We start from the raw sequence: 23,164 nt of genomic DNA on the forward strand, positions 1-23,164 counted from the left end.
AATAAAAAAAAAAAAAGATAATTGCAATGTGTTACTAGCACAAAGGAAGTAATATGACTTCAGAAGACTTGGAATTTAGTGCATATGCTATACGGGCTTTTTGTGTTTTTTGGTCATTTCTAGAGCTTGAAGTGGAAAACATCTGTGTAAAGATGCTTTAAAATTTTCTTTGTATTCCACAGGAAAAAACAGCATACAGTATTGGACATGGATATTGGTCATGAGGGTGAGTAAATAATGTAATTCTTGAGAGTTTTTGAAAATAATACATTTTTGAGTGAACTACTGCTTTAAAGATTTCACTCCACACAAGGCACTCAGAATGACAAAATGATTCAAGTCAAACACTGTGGCTCTTCATGTGCCTGTTTAAGTGTGTACGACACGTGTAAGCCTTTGGGCACAGAGGACATGGGAAAGGCCTCTTCCCAATATGAGTGTACATGTGCTTGCTCAAGTCATAACGCCGGATGAATCGTTTCCCACACTGCAAGCAGCAGTGTGGACGCTCTCCGGTGTGAAAGCACATGTGTGCTGTCAGGTGACTTGACACCACAAATTTCTTGCCACATATTTTACATTGATACGGTTTCTCTCCTGTGTGAGAGCGCAGATGCACCTGCAGGCATCCGGCGGAGACAAAACCCTTTCCGCACTGATGGCAAACGTATGGCTTCTCCCCGGTATGAATTCTGATGTGGATCTTTAAGTTTCCAGACAGTGAAAACTGCTTCTCGCAGTACGGACAGACATGTGGCCGCTCACCAGAATGACACCTCATGTGGGATTTTAATTGGATTTTGCTGTAAAATCGCTTTCCACATTGCGAACAAAGTAGAGGTTTCTCACCCGTGTGGTTTGAGAGGTGGGCAAGCAGGCTGCTGTTCGCCGAAAAGCACTTTCCACACTGGTCACATATATATGGCCTAAACTCTGCATGGGTCTTCAGGTGGCTTCTTAATTCGCTGTCGACATTGAATGTCAAATCACAAAAACGACACTTTCCTGGCTGCCGTTCTGGTTTAGACGGGCGGACGTCTTTAACTTTATGAATCTTCTGGTGGATTAAACTGGCTCGGTACGACCCGAAAGTCTCGTTGCATTGTTTACAGGTGTAGTTCCTTTTAACAGTGGGAGTTCGGTGAGCTCGCCGGTGACTGACTAACCGCGACAGACTTGTGAACAGCCGTCCACATTCAGGGCACTTATGTGTGGTTTTCTCTTTGTGCACTCGGTTGTGCCTGTACAGGGTCCTGAGGGATCTAAAGTGGGCTGTGCATTTGATGCACTTAAAAACTCTTGAATTGCAGTTGGTGCTCTTGTGTGACACCAGCTGTGCTGCATCGTCAAAAACCTGCCCACACTGAGGACACTCGTGTGTCCCCGCCTGGGTGTGAATTTCCTGGTGCTTGACAAGATCAGAGCGATAGATGAAGTATTTTGTACACTGCTGACATTTATGTACAGTCCTGCCTGCATAGTGGAAGCCTTTAGAAGGTGTGTTTGGGAAGGTGTCAAGAGTGGGCCGTTGGAGAGGAACAGCTGTCTGAAAAATTAAATCACCTAAAGGAAAACATGACAAGCAGAGACCGTTTACTTTACAGATAATAAAACAATATAACAATCTTGACAGACATTCAGAGACTGTACCTCTATGAGCATCATCAGTGGGTAACAGTGCACTTGGCTCTTCTGAGTTACTCCTACAAAAAGAATCACCAGAATCTTTTAAATAAGACTTTTTATATCTGAATTTGTAGTCATGTGCTCATAGTCCACACAAAAAAAGAGAGAATTTTAGATTACATACAGACTAATTTTACTCACATCAGACATTTTGACAACAGCCTGACAGTAACCATCATGAAATTTATTGCTGAATGATATAAAGTTCTTGCTCAAGATACACTCTCAGAACCTTCTCATAAGTTGCAATTAAGAAAATTATGCACTTTAAAAGCACCAAAACTCAAAATGATTTCATTTGATAATGATCATTGACTTAAGACTCAAATGACTTTCTATGTATGTAAAAAAAATAGCTAAAATATTCTTCAAATATCTTGCTTTTTATACATTTATGCTTTAAAAGTAATCATAGCCGTTTTCATCCACAGTACGTCCGTTTAAACGTCTGTGTTTAGATTCAAATAGCGTCTTTGATGACAGTATTCTCTAAAATTAATTGCAATCTGATTTTGACATCAACAGGCACAAAAATATTTTTTTTCCATCTTATTTCATGGTTTTTACCCGTTTACCTCCACTTGTTACTAGTGTTTTTCTGCAACCTTGCGTGCATCTGCAAGGGACGTAACTGTGACGTCTACTCCAAATTGGTCTATAACTAGCTGACCATCCAACCAACACCTAGTAATATGAAAACTTACCGCTGCAATTCATCGACATTAGAGTTTGTTTCCTTTTCTCCATCACTGTCTCTAGAGGACTCTGAGGACTCACTGCTGAAGCTGGATCCTACATCCTGTACATTTGGATCACCTGTCACAGTCTCGTTGTCCACACCATGTTGTTGGATTGGCAGGTTTTCAGAATCAATAGGCAGTAATTTGCTATCATTGTTGTGCTGGTTTATAATGACTGAGTCACCAACAGGTGGCAATGATAACGATGACACTATTCGATCCTCCACTATTGATGGAAGAACTTCAAAATAAATATATGACAAAAAAAAAAAAAAATTAGCCATTGACCAACTGCGCTCAACAACTGTACATTAACAGAAGTAGGTCGTATTCTTCAACTCAGGCTTTTGTGGTTAACCAGATAAGTTTTGGTGTGAGTTAGCGTAAATTTAACATTTTTCATTTTTACCAAGCAACATTATCCAATTACTGAAGTTCTGAAACCTGCATGTTGGATGAACTATGTCCTTTATATAGTATGGCTTGTGCCCACCTTTACCATAAAATATCTGATTAACCAAGTAAGAAAAGTTTCATAAATTGGACCCTAAAGCATATGGAATGATAGTGACATTCAAGGACTAAATTTTACCATTTTTATCCAAAGTCCCACAAACATCCATCTGCAGCAAAGATAGCAAATTGTGTGATTTACAAACTGAGTCCACACATGCATCTAGCTCCCCAGGGTGACAGTTGAGCAACAAAGAGAGCTGGAATTAAAAAAAAATGAAGTTTAACATAATCTAAAACTCAATCATTCATGCATTCTAAACAAAAAATGCTTAATTAGTAGCTGGCTTGAATCATTCAGATATGGTAAAGGTATTTGATAAGCATGTATCATTAGACCTGTTTGAAGTTTGGTACAGGCAGAAGTTGCTCCAATCTGGAGAGAAAAAATCCAACAAGGACTTGCAGTGCTTTGTCAAAGTCAGGACCGTACTCAACTGGAAATACTTCCTGAAACACAAAAGCTCTCTTTCATCCGAAGTTTTCATGCAAACCCATATAAAAACAGGCATTCATTTTTTGAACTTCCACAGCAGCTCTCAAACCAAATATAGAATTTCTCGTCTAGGCTGGACATCAAAAACATCAAATGTCTTTGGCACATGTTCTCAAGTGTCTGACATGAAAACTGCAGACTTCACCTATAAGTGCAGGAGAACTCAAATAAACCCTATTCATACTGGGTATGAACATGCACCCGTAGACAAGTCTGATTCCCATTTTATCCTTGATGTTCTTATATTAATAAAAGTAAATGAATGGGATTTTTTTTTGTTTGTTTTTTTTACAAGTTACATGTAACAACATACAGCTCCTGAACAAAAAATGTATGACTAGGTTTTAAAAAAAAAACATGCAATTATCAATACAACAATACTTTACAGATACTTTAATCTCCTGTTTTTCAGTACTGCTGACCTTTGTCACATTGGTTTTGACTTAAGATTCATTATGCTTTTCTACATCAAGTTTGGTGAGCCTTAAGTTGAGTCACAAGTCAATGCATTTCCTTTCACTCTAAATATTACAACACCCTCTGCAAATCCCACTTCTGACAGCATACATACATCACATACATGTGTACTTCTGTGTTTTTTTTTCTTCTGGAAGATTTCATACTTATTCCAATTTTTTTCTGCAACACATCTCTATTTTTTTTAATGGATCTTAAAGGCACTGACCTGAAAGAAATATTCTCTTTTCATGGAGTCCTCTAGCAAGCTCAGGACAAGTTGAAGTACGCTGTCTTGTAAACTCTCCATGTCTGTGTCACTCACCTGTGGATAGGTAAATTACATGAATAACATTAGTGCCAATATATATAAAGTTTAATTGTAGCAAATGGGATGGTACACCAATTTGTGTAAAACAAATGTTTATGCAACTAAATATGGATATACCCAAAATTCACTAAAACAATAAGTCAAATGCTGTGGGAACAGCTTATTTATGTAGTCCTGACATCACAGCTGTACATACACACAATACCGAGTAAAAATAATAATAAACTATGCAAAATACACAACAGGGTTGTGTAGAAGTAGTAGCAATGCATGTGTACAGTACACATATAGATCATGCGCCAACAATGTGCTTGTGGTCAGTTTGTTTTGACCATGTGAGCTTCTGACCCTCTCCACTTGTTTTGTTAGTGGGAATAGGCTTTCTGTTCTTGGTGGGAATAGTTTCTTGGTCTTGTAGATATTGAGAGAGAGTCTTTTCCTGACATCAGTGTGTTTAAAGAATGAGCTCCAGTGCTCTCTGAGCTCCAGTGCTGAGGATCAGCAGTGAGGAAATTCTTTACATTTCTTATGACCTGAAAAAAAATCAGTTCCTAATGTGAAAGTTATTGGAGAAGTTGCCCTGTCTGAAAACACCAGACAACTGGTTCCAAATTCTGTGAGGACCACAGACAGGAATGCATTTTGAACCCGTGGCTTTGCGAATATTTACCCGTTTCAGGTTACACAAGCTAGAAAGACAGAGAATGAACTAACTTTTGCCTGCAAAAGTCTTCTCTATGAGGGTGGCTTTGTTCTGAGCACTGTTGAGGGTAACTTTGCTCCCAAAACAAGCAAAAGTGGTCTTGAGCTTGTCTAGAGGATATACAGCAGTGTTCACAGCAAAGATCATAGTACATCATGATTAAAAATTATTAGGACGTGCACATCACTTCCATCAGCTTCTATAAAACAAACAAAATCAAGTCTTTTCACATTTTTGCGTTTAAAGAAACAGGAAAACTTCTTTAGAGGCATAAAGAAGATCATTTTTGCATTACCACTTGCTCCAACAGTGAAAGAAAAAAAAATCCATGATTGCCTGTCCACAACTTTTCAACAAAGGAAATAACATACAGAAAGATGGCAGTTAGAAATTGTCAAATTTGCCATCATATAGAGTTTGTTTGGAGTGTGATATACTGTGAACAAAGTTGCACTGCAAACAGCACGTTGTGCCATATTCACCCTAAATGCAACAAAAAGAAAACTAAATCTTTACTGCCGAGTCAGTTTGGTTGCATTTTTAAGACTTCTTTTTACATTATTTTTATATTAGGGCATTTTTAAGGGTCTACTAACACCCTAATGTCATTAACTAATGTTCTACTACTTTTTTTTTTGTTGTGTGCCACAACAAACGATAGAACTGATTCCTATTTGTTGTGGCACTTACACAACAAAAATGACCATATTTAATCATAATAGACATACATAATCAGACAATTCTGATATTAATCAGAATAATCTTGTGAAAGTAAATGAAGTTGCAAAGAGCAAAAATACATTTTGAGTGCTGGGTTTTATTAAAATTTATATCATTTGGAATTTATATATATAAAAAACAAATAGATGTGTAACAGGTTAAATAAAACATCCAGGCTTCACATACCTTTAATAAATCAGTGTTCTGAATTTGGTGAATGTGTGATTTGACAGTATGAAGGTCCGCTGGGAGCTCACCACGACACATCTCAAGAATCATCTAAAAGATGAATTATAGTGAACATAACAAAACATACAACAATTAATCCATAACAGACAGCATCTAATACGTTTTAAAGTTAACTACATTTCCAAGTGTTCTTTGCAATATATGAAGAGTTCATTTGCAAAAACTGATAACTCTGCTTTTAATATTTTTCAAAAATCCAATTAATCTCAATCAAACTGCAATTGGATTATTTTGGATAGGTAAAAAAAAGACAAAAAAAAATACAGCTAACTAACACAATAAAACACAATAAAAACATGATAACATAAAAAAATATATATATTTTTTAAAATTTGGGAATTTTTAAGCTTGTAGCTACTTAAAACTGACAATTAAAAATATACCTGACATTTCACTTTTCGAAAATTAAAGACTTTGTAACTTTAGCAGTATGTTCAATAAAACAATTATTGAATATTGTTTCTGCAAGGTGAAAATATGAAGTTTATTTCAAAGCCTGCGCAACTGAGGTCGCATATGTCATCATAGTCTTATTTCAGAAAAACATCAATTATAAAATAGGAGTGGGTGGGTCGACAGCAACATTTTACCACTATAACTGTGTCAGTAGAACAGACCATAATGAAAACAGTAACAAACACAGTACACAAATGCATCTTACCTTTGCCCGCAGCCCTACTATCAAAGTGGCCCTCTGCCTCCTGCTTAAAAGCTCTGGAACGAGGTTTGTCATCACAGAAACAAATTCTTCCAGTTTTCCAAACTGCTCCACATTCTGATCCTTGACAACTTGCCACATGAAGGCAGATGTGAGGCGCAAAGGAGAAACCAGCAGGCGAAGTGAGGAGAGAGGAGGGACAGACTCTGCAAAGACACAGATACACAGATATTTACATTTACATTCACATGTGTGTCTATAGTCTTAAGTCTGAATCCACATTTAAAAATTATAATTTGAAGAAGTAAATAAAAGTTTTAGGATTTAAAAAATGGTAATACTGAAACCAATAATAATAAAAAATATACATAAAACATACTGCATATGAATTAATAAACGTGTGTATTTTAACAATTCTTTGCATATACACACATGCATATATATTAATTTATATGCAAAATAATGCAACAAAAGTGCACATAAAAACTAATATTAACGTTACATGACATTACAATTTAATTTATCAGCCTCATCCAGCATGAGGTGTTCTAGCTGTGTACATCAGGGCTATGATACTCTACATCAACAGCTCAGTCATTTCAGAGAAATACTGTAGGTGTGAGCATTACACATCTAACGACAAATAATATATATATAACTATAAGGTAGATGACTATACACACCCATTGCTTCTTTCTTTAAATATATTTGGATTGACAAACAATCTTGTTTCCAACTTCGTCCGTTGACTCGTTCCGTTACGCACTGCGCATGCGTCTGAAGTGGGCTGCGCAGAACAGCAAATAGAAAAAAAAACGTGAACTTTAAAGGGGCGGGGCTCATCGCCTTACGTTTTGTCTCTAGTTGGTCAGAAACGATGGTCGTAAATAATAATTCTCCAGCTTTTACTTCTCATGTTGCATTTATTTTTAATAAACGTAATCAGTGTCATTACTCAGGTTGAACTTATTGTTCAGACAACTGCTGAGGCAGCGCAACGACGCTTGTTACACGTGATATATGTTAGTTTTCTCAGCACAGCTCAAGGTGGACCAATCACAGTTATTTATGATTATTGGATTTCAAAAAAAAAAAAAATTATACAGATTAATGGAGCAAGTATACATGCGATTTTCAGGTGCCAGTCTGTGCATTAATTGTATTTGAAATATTTTTGGTTTTAGTGTACAAACATCTCTGTTGAGATGTACAAAGAAACCTGTTGAGATTTGAATACAATGCAATGGACAGTCCGCATTCATAGGCCATCAGGCACCCCCTGCAGGAAAAGTATTTTATAGGCTAGCCGCCCAGTGAACAGCATGTGTCTTTAAGCCTCCCTCATATCTTCTTTCTTTCAGTGGTGTACTGCACACAACGAGAGTGTACTGCCATCTACCGTTCATTATAAGTGTATAGATACTATACTTCTCTAACATTATCCACCAGTCATCAAAAAGAAACTAAACAAATGACAGAAAGATTTATACAGCATTTTACACTGAAGGAAATCCTACGAACAATGTCCTATAATTTTAACAGTAACTGTGGAGGTTAATTAGGCCTGCTGTTAGGCTGCATCCAAGCTTAGAGTAGGTGAAAACAAATGATATGTCGAATTCACACAATATTCATAAAACATTAGACAAAAAGTGCCCAGATGACTTACTACTTCCAGCAAAATTCTTAAGTGCAATGGAAACTATGGAAGAGCTGTGAAAGAGGAGTTGTGATTGCAATGAATGGCAGTCAGATATGAGACTTCTGGTTCCATCGTCCTGAGGTTAATGGATTTTTTGTATGGGCGTTTGGTTAATTGCCTGAAATAGATGGTTAACACAAGTTCAAGATATTTTCACCTTTTATTCTTTTATTCTTTCTATTAATTAAAAAGAGGCCAGGGATACACACTACTGAAGGTTAAATAAAGCTTTGCAAAGCATTTAAGCTTTTCAACACAGTTTTACTATATTATGTTAAAGCTAAATATTAGAATCTACCAAAAAGCGTACTTCAACTAAATCAGAGCAGGAACTACATGCCTGTTTTGACAGTACTGATTAGAGTGTTTTTAAGCTGCAGCCACTGATCTCACTGATACTGCGAAAACATGTGTGTTACCAGGACCAGGACATCATCAACGACAAGATATCACTCCCAAAGGTGATATTAAAGTCATATAAAACTTTATTGTCAGTTCTACATATTATTTGGTTCCATGCATTTATTTGTTATATACACTTATCCAGACTGCACTGGAAAGCTGTTTGGAATGAGAGACCAGTTTTCACGCATTTCTTTTGGCACAATTTATTACCAAATATCTCACCACTCACTGGTATGACTAGGTCATAATCAAAATCACCGGTCCATGTATGGTGTAAACCTTCATCAAAAGTACATTTTCTATCATCTTTTCAGGAATGTAAGATTGTACAAAGATTAATCTTTAGCTACATTATTAAAGTGAATAGCAGGCACAACAATGCCAGTACAATCATAAATACAGATGCAATCAAAAATATTTAACCCCCTTGACCTGCAAGACATTTTTTCTTCTGAAAACATTTTTTTTTAATGAAAACAATTCAAAAAGCCATCATTAAACTATCATACAGAGTATAATACACTTTTGAGTGATTCTGAGAGTGTAAAGAAAGTTTAATTTTTACTAAAAAAATCACCCCTCTACCGCAGTCTTGGCCCATTCCTCACCAGAAGAAGCTTATAGATCACTGATAATGATCATTGGTTTTAATGTTGCCACTGCTTTCTTAAAATTCCACCAAATATTTTCAGTGAGATTTAAATCTGAAGACTGAACAAACCTTTAAGAATATTCTGCTCATAAGCTTTTATTTTTTTTTTGGACCAGAAATAGCGCTGATCCATGGGTCCAAAAAGTTCCAGTTGGACAACATCACTCCATAAAAACACTATTAAAAACATCTAGAACTCCAAAGGTTTATTCAAATTAATTTTAGCATATTCAAGCCAGCCATGTATGTCTTCTTGGCAAATTGTGGCATTTGGTGAGATGTCCTTACTTGAAGGCTTGTTCAGAGTTCTTCCTATTCTCTGCATTGTAATGTTGTTTCCTCCTTTCATCTGAAAATTTGCAAGTCTTTGACAGTAAATTGTTTTTTTTTTTTTGGTGTCTACTTGTAGCCACAGACTGTCTAATTTAATAAAACAGTTTATTTTCTCTATAGCTTTTGTGAGAGCTCTTTAGACTTGCCCTGATATTCAAGGGCTAAATTTATGTATATGTAACAGCTCAAGCTAGTTATATTTTTATATATAGTTTCCATAGACTTACTTCTTGTATTTTAACACAATTTTGTGCCCTACCATACAAACTAGTATAAACAGCATGTTAAATAGGGGTTGAATAATTATGACATAACATATAACAAATATCAAATTCTTTTGATAGCTTTTTGTCAGCATTGTGTGCAGCTGGTATGCAAAATTACGTGAAAATCAGACAAACAGCCAGGGATTTAAAAAAAAAAAAAAAAGATTTTTCAGAAAATTAAAATGGTGTTTACCTTTATAGATAATTTATAAGACCTGAAGCAATGGATTCAGAAGAAACCATTTAAAAAAAAATTCACTACTTCTACTTGCTATTAAAAACTGATTACCTTTTAGCGGCTATGTTTTGTATGTAGCTGAGTCAAATTGCAGGATATTTTCAAAAATCCACCAAAAAGATTATTAAGAGTTGCAGTTGTAGCACCCCCTATAGGGGCAAACGTGTACTCAGAGTATCCCGTGGTCTATGTGTATCAAGTAAGATTCCAATCAAAAGGAATGTACATAAACATTTGAGGTTCCAGTGTTTTAGGAGATAGCAGAATGCAGGATCACTATGGGTCCTAAACATGCCATTTGTTTGTAAATATATTGTTTTGGCTACAAAGAGAATATGTCTCCATAAGTATCCTGGAGCAGAAGCAACTCTAATGTAACTTGATTTCTACTTTGTCATTTTATTTACTTGCCAAAGCCAGTTCTACCCTACATTTGTTGCTTGGCAAGGGTTAGTTTTAAACATTATTATTTTACATATCTGGGAAAAAATATAAATACTTCAATAGACATAATTCAGAATCATTTTAATTATTATCATTTTAAATTCAAGACATTAAACAGAAATGGAGAGTTAAATGGCTGAAGAACCCAGCATGCGTTGTAGTGTAAGAGTACTTTATTCCACAAAGTACACACACATTCCAATGGAATACTTAAATGTGTTGATCTCCGACACACGGAACACAAGAACCTGCATCTGTAAAGTGGACTTAAGAAGTGGCACTGACACAAATACAAAGACATACATTTTGGTGTGAAAACAGAAAAAATATTTACCCCAAATGTCTAAATAATGCAAGAACTGGACTACACAAATTGCATAGTGCATATGTAATGAGTGGCCTAAAAACTACTCCTGACTCCAGTAATCTGTTATGACTATATACTATATCCAGTAATATGCTTAAACATATCGGCCCCTTTTGCCATTACAAGTCTTTCCAAAGTCAGCAGCACACATAATGGAATACTTATAGACTCAGTATGTGCCACTGGCAGACTTTCAAGGATAATATAACTAAACTGGAATATTAACATATTAACCTGTGGGTTCATCTGAAGGTTGGGAATTACACATTTACCCTTTAAAGTCATTTCAAAATATTATTATAATGTGAAGAAACAAACACATTGGGAGTTTTTTAAAAAGGGGCCATGATACACAATAAAATCACATGAATCAGTGCCTAGGCCAGAATATCCAAGCAAACCCAGGAAGGAACAGCGCTATTAGGACAGAAGAGAACAGATTGACTCCATTATTATCCAGGATGGGTTTCCCACTTATCCTTTTAACATTTGGTGACTCGTAGCTCACAACCTTCCCGATGGATTCATCATATCCTTGATGGAAAGTGAGGAAAAAAAATGGTCAAACATCTAGAACAATTCAAATAATACTGAAAGAAAATTAAGCACATTGACAAATAAGCACAATATGATAAATAGAATGTTAGTTATGTGACACTGACCTTATTCCACAAATGTTATATAATATAAAACAAAACTGCTTCACTGATTTTCATATTTCCAAATATTTTTCTTCTTTACAGGTTATAACTTCATCATTGAATCCTTCATCATTATTATTAAATAAATAAAGTATCATTTAGTTACATTTTATTTTGCACTATTAACATAACATTCATCCCTCCCCTACTGGGCTTCTAGGAGGTGAGGACGCTTTTCTTATGGTTAAACTGTTTGAGTGTGCATCTGCATCTACAGGACGGGTGGTTTGCTACAATAAGTGACAATTTTCAATCAGCCATAGGCATTGATTAGAAGACTGATCTTGGGATTTTAAGAGTCAATAATGATTAAGTGCTCAGTAACTTGGCATGTCCAGAATAAAACGGACCACTGATAGAAGATGATAAATTATTTATACTGCAGAAAAATAAATTACCATTGTTAGTATGACTGCTGCAAAAACTTGGAATAATACTGTGGGTGGGCCACAGGGGGGAAAACATATTAATTAATTTATTTGACTTTATTTACCTTTTATCATAATTAGCCAGATTACCTGAATACTGCATGGTTGCACCGAGGAATGAGTCCAGCAGAGATCCAAACAAACCAGCTATTGCTCCATACAAGATGATAGGCCACTGAGGAACTGCTAAATGTAAATCTTTTACCAACAGAAGCTGCATGAAGTAGTACGCTGTGCCCACTATGCCTCCACCCAAAACACTGGCCACCAATCCAACAAGTGTGACTCCGCCATTGGTACCTATAAACCATTTTATATCAGTTAAGACAAACACATCACTCTAGCACACTGGCAGGGAGACAAAGGACTACTTTTACACCCCGTTCTCACTCCCTACCCGAAAGAATGCTCAATATGCAAGACTTTTGAGCGTCCCTGTACAGAAGACAAAAGCTCTCTCTCTTGCATCTTTATTGTGACACTGTCAGTAAACCTACTGCTTTTAATGAGAAACATCTGTTGCCAAAACACTGATCAGACACAACATTAAAATGACTGACAGGTACAGTTTCTTATAGATTACCTGTGGAAGAGATGGGAGCAGGATGCACTATGGAAAGAATGTAGGCCAGTGGAGCCAGTGTTCTGCTGTGAAATCTTGATGGCTTGCCTCTTGCACTCTGTCCTATGGCATTCTGGCATGGTTCATGCTTTCTAACCTTATCTCAACTTTTTTTTTGCAGTTATTCTGGTTTATTATCATAGATCAGGACTCGCCAGATAAACAATATTCATTTACTTGAATCAAATCAGAGGCACAAAAAACTTGGTCAGAACATGCCTACAGGACACGTTTAGAGGTCTTGTGGAGTCCATGCCACAACACATCAGACCTGTTTTGGCAGCAAGGTGGGGACCTACACAATGTCAGGCAGGTGGTTTTAATGTTGTGGCTGATCAGTGTATACTGACGCAAAGTGGCAAATGGCATAGGAATTTCATAATTTTTTTTTTCATCAATATTGTTTGGGTATGATATTGTCATCATATTATCTGGCATGATTTTCATCACTGTCGGATACCTTGGGAGTGAGATTCATGGGTTGTAAGTGGAATTCAAAAATAGATTTTTATTATAAATATATTTAAACCTAAGATGTCATTTTGATAATCTGGTTTATTTCTGATATTTTTGTTTTGGTTAGCAGAACTTATGAGTAGCGTGACTGGTGAATTAAAAATAATAAAAAATAATAATAATAAAATCCTGTCCATAATTGTTGTCTGTGATAATTCACAACATCTGTGGAAACAGTCCATAATGTATTTAACTTATTATAACTTTTTAACTTATTGTATATTCTGTTAATTTCAACCATTTTATTTTTGGAGTCTGTACCTGCTGGGACATCTTTCCAGGTAGTGATGAGTCTGGGCTTTCTTCTACTAAGCACAGGACCAACCTCAGAAGCCCAGGTGTCCCCTGTGCTGCATGCCAGGGCTCCTAAGAGAGATAAGCACATCCAGGAAGCAGAATATTGCTTCCCAAAATCCACAGGTATTTCTCCAGGACCAGCTTCAATCATATAGAGCAGGGCCAATTCAGTAGGAACTCCACCATTACAGAAAACTTGCAACCAGTTCCTTTGGCCTCCTGCAGACACAAAAGACAAACACATGATGTTATCAACAAGCATTCTATACTGCAGCAGCAAAAAGAAAAAAAAAAAAAAAAACACTTTGAGAAAGGCTGACTTTGAAGCTGCATTGGACAGATGCATAAACAAACAAATGGACATTAAAAAGCTTACTCATTCAAGACTAACATACTCTTATTTGCACTTAGATGTGAATAAAAAAAAAACAGTTCATTTAAAAAATCCAAAATGTGTCCAAACAATAAAAAGGGGAAATTAAAAAATGAAAGCCACAGCAAATTAGATTTGTATCAGTATCAGCAAAATTAGATTTGGGGAACACAACTATCTAATTAACTATTTTTAGGATACCACCAGAACTGAAAAACAACAAGTGTGTCATCTGCTTTCTGCCACTTCCACACAAGAAAACATCCATGTCAAGCAAACACCTAAGCCTCTGCAGCATTCAGAAATGGTGAAGTTAAATACAAGGGGCAAACAGAGCAGAACAACTTGTATGCGATTTGTCTGTAGACCTAAGTGGAAAAGCAAAGAAAAGCAGCCAAACACAGCGCTAAATGTAATTTGTGCATGCTTTATTTTTTTTCTTGATATTATATACCTTTAAAATCAGCAAAAAAGCAACATCCCTTATTCAAGATACTATATTTTAAAGATAATTTTGTAAATTCCAGATAAGCTACACAGCTCTTTATTGGAACGGGTTTAGACAATATTTTTATTCTTGTTCAAAGAACCATAAACAATTAATGCATATGCACTTATGGAACAGTCCTTAAAGGGGTCATCAGATGCTAAGTTCACTTTTACATGTTGTTTTAACATTAATGTGTGTTGGCAGTGTATGTACAAATCTACCCTATAATGATAAAAATCCATGCAGTGGTTTTTAATTAATCTGTAAAAATAATATTCCCTTTTTCAAATCGAGCCATTCTCAGATGCCTGTCGGTGTGACACCACAACTGCTCCCACGATAGTTGACTGACATCAGCGTCTTACCTCAGATCAGCTGTCAAAGTCCGACCTCCACTGTTTCGATGCCGGAGCAGGGATGTAAGTTAGACAAGAATATCTCTGATTGAGGTGTTGTGTTGCTGGATGCAATAATGAACATAGTGGTCCTCATTTACTCCCGACATCTGAGCCACTGAAGATGCAGTGAATTACGTTTGTATGTGAAGGGCGCCTCCCGATCTACATATATTCGTATATGTTCGCGCAAATCATTCGTGATCCAGCTTCACTTACAGCAGAAGTGAGTATAAGTGTTTTTTTTTTCATGAATCTTTGCGATCGCCTTTCCTAATAATGTGCTAGTTAGCAAGTTTAGTGGCTAAACATGGCTAAAGTAAACAGGCTCATCATTCCACAGAGAGTAGAGATGAGCGGGGTGAGCAGAGCTCATTTGCATTTAAAGCAGACTCGACCAGAATGGGATGATTTTTGCAAAGCTCATTTGGGCAAGGTAAAAAGGGCGTTGTTTTACACTACCATTGAGAATTTTTAACCAAAGTATACTATAGACTTTTCATTAAGACCCTAAAGAATCATAGCAACTTGTGGAAAATGGGCATCCAATGACCCCTTTAAAATGCTTAGGGTTTGTAGGAGGTAGGCAATTAAGGTCACAGTTATAATACCTTAGGACAGTAAGAGACATTTCTACTGACACCAGAGAAAATAAGTCCAGGATTCTTGCTCACCTGTGTTAACATGTATGTCTACATGGGGCTACAGTTGTGGCCAGAGCAATAAACTGCAATGCCGTAATGTAAGACACCTAAGACAGTGCTAGCCAACCATGTTTAAGCATCCCCCCAGACGTCCCCAGGAACTTGCAAGTTATTTGGTGAAAGAGCACAGTAAGATCTCACAGCAAGAACTGGCAAATCTGGTACAGTCCATGAGGATGTGATGCAGTACTTAAAGCAGCTGGTGGCCATACATGATAATTACAGCAACTTCATTTAAACCACATTGTTGCAATATAGCCTATGCAACTGAACTTAACTGACAAACATGTCACAATAAGGAGACATTACATCAGTAGAACAATAGCATGCAATAAACATTTAGTGTAATTTAGTGCAATGTCATTTAGGCATGAGCAACTTTTCATTGCTTTTTCAAGTTCTTTATAACATTTTCTTAATGCTTTCTGTCTGGTTTGTTTTGTTCTGTCAAAAACAACAAAACACCAACACAGTTTAAGCAATTATATATAAACATTATATATCTATACATTAGCAATTAGATTACATTACATTAGTCATGAACTGAGAAGCCAAAAATCCCTCGATATTTTGACATATAAGAGGTCATTGTACAATGTACAATGTACTGTTATGCCAGTAGATGGCGAAAGGGCGCTGTTAATAATGTATTTGTCTTTGATCATTCATTCAAAAACAGATTCATACAGTAATGAACCAAGTAAATCTTGAGTGAATCACTGAATCATTTACTTAGAAATTAGGCCTACATGTAATGTGATTTTGTTTAGTTGTCTATTGTTTTTTTTCTTCAGAATCGTAAGAGAACCACAAATTCCATTTAAAAAAACGACAACCCAATTTATCCAGAATCACGCAGCAAACATTTTGCAAACAGCTCTTAAGTGAATCTTGTTTTTATGTAGCCTGTTGATATTGTTCATGGTTTTCAGCTGCCACTAAATGTTCAGGAAAAAAAATAAATAATAATAAATATGCTTGATATCATCTTTTATTCACATTGGAATTGAAACTGGGAATCGGAATCGGAATCGATAATATTCTAACGATACCCAACCCTAAGCCAGACACATTCAATTTACAAATGGCTGTGCCTGCTCTTATGGGAAAAATAAGGTGGATTCAAACAGAGCATTGTGATGGTGTTTTTTGATGTGAAAATCTTGGGACCTCAGAGAACAGTACAAAATAATAAGAAAGGTAGTTCATGACCCCTTTAACCCTTGTGACACAAATTTTACAGGTAAGAAGGTCACTGGGTAAATAATGCCATGAATAAACTTCAAAAATTCAGAATCGAATGATTAATAAAAAATTGAACGGAGATCAATGGAATTGTTGTGAACTGGGAAAAATCATTCCTAAATTGAATTGAAAACCTATGAATCATGAAATTATGAAGACAAGACAAGCGACAAAAATATACATTTCTTTGGCTATAAAGAAAACTAACCCAAAAAATAATAAAGTATCCAATATCAGAACTGTTTGGTAAAGAACCACACATACCTTCTTTATAATCTGTGTCAATTTGTTTTTTGATGTCTCCCTTCCATTTGGTTAGTTTGCTGGATGTGACAAAAAATGTGAACAAAGCTCCAAAAAAGCTCATGTTGGCCATAGTAAGAACAAAGCCAACCAGCATCGCTGCAAAGAGATGAAGATTTATTAATTTGCAATTTCTTAATCTAGTCACATCATCATCAGTACAATCCATCCAACAAGATGTTCTAATGCTATTATATATATTTGAAAGCTTTAAGCCATATTTGTAAAACGATGTATTATGTATCATTTCTAAATTATAAATTATAACTTTTTTATTTTTTATTTTTTTTTACAAAATGTTCAGAGAGATGCTTGTATTCCAGGACGAGTATTGAGAACTACTAGTCTACAGAACTGATGCTAGGCAAGGAACAGCAAGATACATAAGTTAGGTTTTTTTTTTTACCTGGATAGTCCAGAGAATTGTATGATGCGTTTTTGTTTAGGTTCAATGAAAATCTAGCATTCATTCACAATTGTAGTTGTTTTTTTGTTTTTTTTTAAATAATCTCAAATATTATCCAGCAATTTGACTTACTCCAATTGTTCTTGGGGCAAAGTGTGTACTGTTGGATCTATTCCAGAACGAGTTTTGGGATCCATTGCTATAGACAATATCCCTTTCCAGCACCTCCAAAGCATGTTTACAGGGTTTGGGGGTGAGCAAGCTACTAATAGTTACCTTATTTCATTTTACTTTTTGTAGAGTTCAGGTGCGTAGGAACATGGATGGCTTTAATCATGCTATAAGCTGCTGTGTTTTAGATCAGTGTTTACCAACCCTGTTTCTGGAGACACACCAACAGTACACATTTTATTTGACCCATACTTTTCAGGTCTTGGATTCTCGAGTTAAGGTCTGATAAGTGGAATCAGGAGTGTTTGATTAGGAAAAGCTCAAAAATGTGTACTATTGGTGTGACTCCAGGAACAGGCATAGGAAACGCTGGTTTAGATTGTTAAGGGTTTTATTTTTGGTGTGTGTGTGTTTTTTTTTTATGTTGTTGTACATATTACTTGAGATTCCAAGCATGTCTGTTTTGGAGGGACAATAAAATGACCCCACAAAAGACCATCTGGACTTCAAAATATATTCCTCACCTCCAATGGCACCACCATGGTCAAGATTCTTGCGTTTCAAAGCTCGAGTAGTGATGAAAAGAGGGACAAGTACTGAGAACAACCACCGCCATGGTGATACTGGCTGCAGAGTACCTGCAAAACAGCAGGATATGAAAAGTCAGAATCTTCAAAATTTTACATTACCTTAAAGTTTTGTTAATTAAAATGACTTTTCCAGGCATATGGGAACCCTGCTGTTTACAATTTCAATTTGCTTTTAAATCCATTTATTTATATGAAAAATGCACACTCACAAATGGTTAATTTTTTTTATTTTTGCACTCATCATTGTAATACTGTTGTCATGGTAATTGTCACAATAAACTTGATGTTTTTCTACTACAGTTTTCAACTCAATCTTCTTTAGTAAATAAATTTAAAGTGGTTAAAAGTGTGCCTGTGTGTGCACAGTAACACACAATAAATACTCAAATAATGTGTGTGTAGATGGTTGAAAGAGTAATGTATACATGTCAGTTTTTATCAATTTATGTCACAGTTTTTAATTTACAAAGCAGCAAGTTTAGTATTTCCTTTCTTATTTATAAAGTTCATTGATGTATTTGCTTTAGCTCATCATAGATGAGGTTAAGGTGTCTTAGAAGCCTGTCTAAAGCCAGTTTCCATTAGAGGCCCCTTCTTATACATACACTAAATAACTAGGCAATAAGCCTGGTTTCACAAATAGCTCATACGTCTAAGTAACCTCCATAGCATCAGACAGTGAACTCTCACCATAGTATGTGCTTGCAGTTATGGAAAGGACCCAAAACGATAATGAAATCGCCAGTGTGAAACACAGCACGATCATATACGCCATTATCCTGATGTAATCTTTGATGAATATACCATCCTCAAACTGCATGTTCATTGAGGAATGCAAAGCTATTGAAAAAAACAGACAGACCAGGGTGAAATGTCAACCAAATAATGTTTCCATAGTATTAAAACAAATGTGTTAAATAGGATTGTTAATCCCACTGTTTCCTCACCCTTACAAAAATCTATCAACTTCATTTTTTGTACAGCTCCTTATATGACAATATGTATTGTGGGGGAAAACACTTCATAATATAAAATCATTACCACACTTAATTGTACTAATTTTTAATAACTTATCATGTTATTATGTATTACTCTAGCATCCAAAAAACATCACATTTTAGCGACCTCTGTGGATGTTAGCAACTCAATATATTGTAATTTGTTATGTGTTTACAGTTAAATATGTCTGTAGGAAGTATGGTAAGTTGGATATACAATTATCATTTTGTAAAGTTGTGTATAAGCTTCTAACATTATTTACTGCCCTGAGTAAACTACAACGAACAACACCTGAAATAATCCTGGCACAAATACTTGTTCCCCACTTGATCCATGTTTTCTTAAGTTTAGCCACGTTTGTAATAGTAATACGAGCAGAAATACAAAGCTCAGTTTACTGTGAACTGATTTCCGGTCAGCTCAACTAAACAGCGCTGCCGAGCTCAGCTGACCTATCAGTATAAGAACACTGGGCAAAAGCCAGCTCTTTACACTGATTGGTCGAAATCTGTTGCTACATGTCAGTTATTGGATCGCAGCTAAGTCAATCAAGCGGGATCTTCTTCTTTCTTTGCTGTTATGAATCTTTAAAAAGGTCACTAGTGCCACCTATTGACTGTACTGCAGCCAGACCAGATCAACTACAGCCAGCAAAAATTACTGTGAAAATGAATGGAAACAAACAAAAAAAATAATAATAATAATTTGTCAATATACAACATACAACAATAAATAATAAATCAAAAAATAGATAAAAAATTACAGAAAACTGTAATGTTGTGAAATATTACTGTAATTTCAAAATAATGATAACAGTAATTAACATAGTAATTAATAATGATCTCAATATACTATGAAATATAATTTATTCCTGTAATGCGAAGCTGAATTTACATCAGTCATTTCTCCAGTCCAGTCACAGGATCCTTCAGAAATTCTAATATGCTGATTTATTATCAGTGTGTGTTTATTAACAATTGTGTTGCTTAATATATATATATATATATTTTGGAACCTGTGATATTTCTTTTCTGGATCCCATGATCATTAAAAAAGTATACAATAGAAATCGTGTAACAATATACACTACCATTCAAAAGTTTGGGGTCAGTAATTTTTATTTATTTATTTATATTTTTATTTTTATTGTCTAGTTTTAATTTTGTTTTGAAACAAATTCATATTTTATTTTTCAGCAAGGATGTGTTAAACCAATAGTGATAGACTTACATTGTTAGAAAAGATTTCTATAATCTCAGTGTACAGCATTATATAATATCTTAATATATCTTAATTTTATGTTAACTTTATCTTTTACTGAACTTCTAATGTGTCACAATATGCTATCATAAGTATAGTGATCACACTGATCTGTTTAACTAATCAATTTAATGCAAAACTACAGTCTAAAGTATTATGGTAGACATGGACACATTTTACAAACGGTTACAAACAATTATGATACAAAATAATTAAATAATCAAAGCATTCACTTACCCAGTAGAAGTGGAAGTATATGACTTGTGCATCTAAGTGTAATTCTGTGCATGAAAAAGCATGATAATGCATGTCAAGAGATAGATCACATGATATTAAAAGGGCTTTCTTTTCTGCAACACATTTGATTGCTGATTTCAACATGTCAGACATCACCTCAGCTCAATAGGGTTGCCAAGTTTACTTTTGGGCTAATCTAACTGTTGCTGTGGGTTGATTTTACCAGTGATATAACTGAGTTTGATAATGCCAGAGTAAGAAGATTTTTGTGAAGGAGTGACAATGGTTTTGTGCTCTAATGGTTTTGTCCCCTTTGTGCTCCTGAAAACAGACTCTGTTTATAATTACTACTATGCAGTGATTATCAAGTTAAAATATGCATTTTTAAGTATGGTAGTGGCATATTGTGAATTGTTGTATATTTAGGATAGTTTTGAGGCTAGTTTTGGTTGGCCAGTGGACTGGTTTTGTTACACAGATCTGGCAACCCTGCAGTTCAATGACTACATTCATCAGCATGACCAAGCAGAGCATTTCTGAGAAACAGAAGAAATTATAGAGTTCATTATAATGTGCAGTGAAATTACAGTGAAAAGTTGTTGATGAAAGTATGAAAAATGGTCCTGAATAACACCAGACAGACACATAACAATATTAGGACATTTGTTTGTGCCACTTAAAACCATTTTAGTTTCCATACAGAGGCTTTAATGTTCAAAGTGGCAATAATCAAGTCACATTTATTTATATAGTGCTTTATACAGTAAAGATTATTTCAAAGCAGCTTTATAGAAATAAACAAGAAAAATAACAAATGTAAATGTCATCGATTATAAAATTATTTCTGTTTTATCTGTTAAGCAGCTTTACAGATGACAGTTATCATTATTCGGCTTAAATTAGTTCAGTGTTGATTCTGTTTAGCTCAACAGAAGTCAATGTGTAATTTAGCTGTAAAATAGCTCTACAAAAGTAGGCAGTAATATCATTATTCATCCCGGTCAGTTTAATGTCGAATCAATTCAGTTCCATAATTTACAAAGTTCAATAATGCAAGCAAAGAAACCAAAATTAACCAAAATTAAGTCAAGTCACCTTTATTTTTCATAGTGCTTTTTACAATATAGCTTGTTTCAAAGCAGTTTCACAGTATTAAACAGGAAAGTAACAGAATCAATAATGCAAACCTGAGGTCACAATTTAGTGTCACTATTCAGCTCCAGTCAGGGTTGCTTCGGTTCAGTTCAGTTCAAAAACTGTGTAAAGTCCATTAATTATGAAACAACTTCAATTCAATTATAAGCAGCTCTTCTGAAAAAAGTTGTGTCATTACTCAGCTTGCATCAGTTCAATGTTGGTTCAGGTCAGTTCAAAAACTTTGTGCGATTAATGATTCCAGGCTACATCTCAAGTCAGATATTACAGACTGATATTATTCAAAATTTTGCACAATGATGTTAGTAATTGGTAATGTGTGCCTTGTGGTCATGGCACAATGTGTTAATAGAGATGTAGAAATTAGATATAGAAATGTAGGTAACACTTTATTTTGATAGTCCACGTTAGACATTCTACTAGTAAGTAACTTTGCAACTGCATGTCAACTAGTCATTAGAGTACTAGTAGACTGTCTGCTTCAGACTGTCAAATGAATCCAGAGACCTGCTTATCAGTGGCTCTGTCAACATCCCAAATTAAGAATCTTTGCTTCAGTAGTCTGCAGTAAGTTGCAACAGCCTACAGGCACACACTGAAGGAAAAACAAGCATAGCATGCTATCAACCAGCCTCACAACAACTGAATAATGGAACAGTGCATAATTATGCACAACTGATTGATCGTGACACAAAGAGCTCTTTTGACACTGAGCTACTCCCAAATGCCATGAAACTGTTCATTTAGGGTCCAGCTTCCGTTTCTAAGAAACATGTTTTATGAAATGGGAGGTTGTATAGGAGCACGGTGAAACAGTTTACTATGGTTCTTCTCATGCAGAGGGCCAGACAGTAGATACGCATATGTAGTAGTCATGATTTTGTGTCTGTGTAACACAGGGGATTTTAACCTCCTCTTGTCTGCCTATAATTAAATTGAAATAGCTTTATTGATATGGCAACAGTATATTTAGTATTATTAAGGCATTAAAACAACATAGAACATGATTTATTAATTTAATTCATAATTTAGAAAATAGTTTTAGAATAACTGTTTTAAATGACTTTTTTTTCACATTAGCCTACACCCCATACACCATAATGACAAAGCAAAAAAACAAACAAAAAAAAGAAAAAACAGATTTGTGACAACTTTGCAAATGTATTATTATAAAGGAAAAACTGAAATAAGTACATTGCAAACTCAGTACTTAATATAAGATAATAATAAAAAAATAAAATTTAAAGTAATAGTAATAATAAAATAAACAAACACAAAAGTAAGGTGGCAGCCCCTCACGGACAACTGCCGCA

At 35.2% G+C, this 23,164-nt stretch overlaps 2 protein-coding genes across 2 annotated transcripts; both read right to left on the minus strand.

Moving 5' to 3' along the window:
- Nucleotides 1-7,360, minus strand: zgc:171422 (uncharacterized protein LOC100001353 homolog). The gene is made up of 9 exons (XM_051107661.1): nucleotides 7,236-7,360; nucleotides 6,556-6,758; nucleotides 5,832-5,924; nucleotides 4,121-4,216; nucleotides 3,279-3,389; nucleotides 3,019-3,139; nucleotides 2,391-2,667; nucleotides 1,651-1,703; nucleotides 1-1,563 (listed from the first exon to the last, which is right to left on the minus strand). Exons 1-9 carry the CDS (start codon nucleotides 7,237-7,239, stop codon nucleotides 341-343), a joined length of 2,181 nt encoding a protein of 726 aa, XP_050963618.1. The 5' UTR covers nucleotides 7,240-7,360; the 3' UTR covers nucleotides 1-340.
- A 3,296-nt stretch (nucleotides 7,361-10,656) lies between these two features.
- On the minus strand, nucleotides 10,657-19,631 carry tmem19 (transmembrane protein 19). Its single transcript, XM_051107685.1, has 7 exons — nucleotides 19,491-19,631; nucleotides 18,891-19,040; nucleotides 18,135-18,248; nucleotides 16,995-17,132; nucleotides 13,488-13,742; nucleotides 12,179-12,388; nucleotides 10,657-11,493 (listed from the first exon to the last, which is right to left on the minus strand). Exons 2-7 carry the CDS (start codon nucleotides 19,024-19,026, stop codon nucleotides 11,330-11,332), a joined length of 1,017 nt encoding a protein of 338 aa, XP_050963642.1. The 5' UTR covers nucleotides 19,027-19,040; nucleotides 19,491-19,631; the 3' UTR covers nucleotides 10,657-11,329.
- Between the last annotated feature and the right edge of the window lie 3,533 nt (nucleotides 19,632-23,164).

This window comes from Labeo rohita, chromosome 4 (assembly GCF_022985175.1).
Source record: "Labeo rohita strain BAU-BD-2019 chromosome 4, IGBB_LRoh.1.0, whole genome shotgun sequence".
NCBI lineage: Eukaryota > Metazoa > Chordata > Actinopteri > Cypriniformes > Cyprinidae > Labeo > Labeo rohita.

What these genes read in the sequence shown, in the direction of transcription:
- tmem19 (XM_051107685.1), bottom strand. Translation starts at nt 19,026, where the DNA reads ATGAACATGCAGTTTGAGGATGGTATATTCATCAAAGATTACATCAGG. An exon ending in AACTGCAAGCACATACTATG is followed by an intron (nt 18,249 to 18,890) that starts GTGAGAGTTCAC and finishes GCTGTTTTGCAG; the next exon opens with GTACTCTGCAGCCAGTATCA. An exon ending in TGCAACCATGCAGTATTCAG is followed by an intron (nt 11,494 to 12,178) that starts GTAATCTGGCTA and finishes CTTTCCATCAAG; the next exon opens with GATATGATGAATCCATCGGG.
- zgc:171422 (XM_051107661.1), bottom strand. An exon ending in AGAACACTGATTTATTAAAG is followed by an intron (nt 4,217 to 5,831) that starts GTATGTGAAGCC and finishes ACCTATCCACAG; the next exon opens with GTGAGTGACACAGACATGGA. An exon ending in AATGTCGATGAATTGCAGCG is followed by an intron (nt 1,704 to 2,390) that starts GTAAGTTTTCAT and finishes TTCTTTTTGTAG; the next exon opens with GAGTAACTCAGAAGAGCCAA.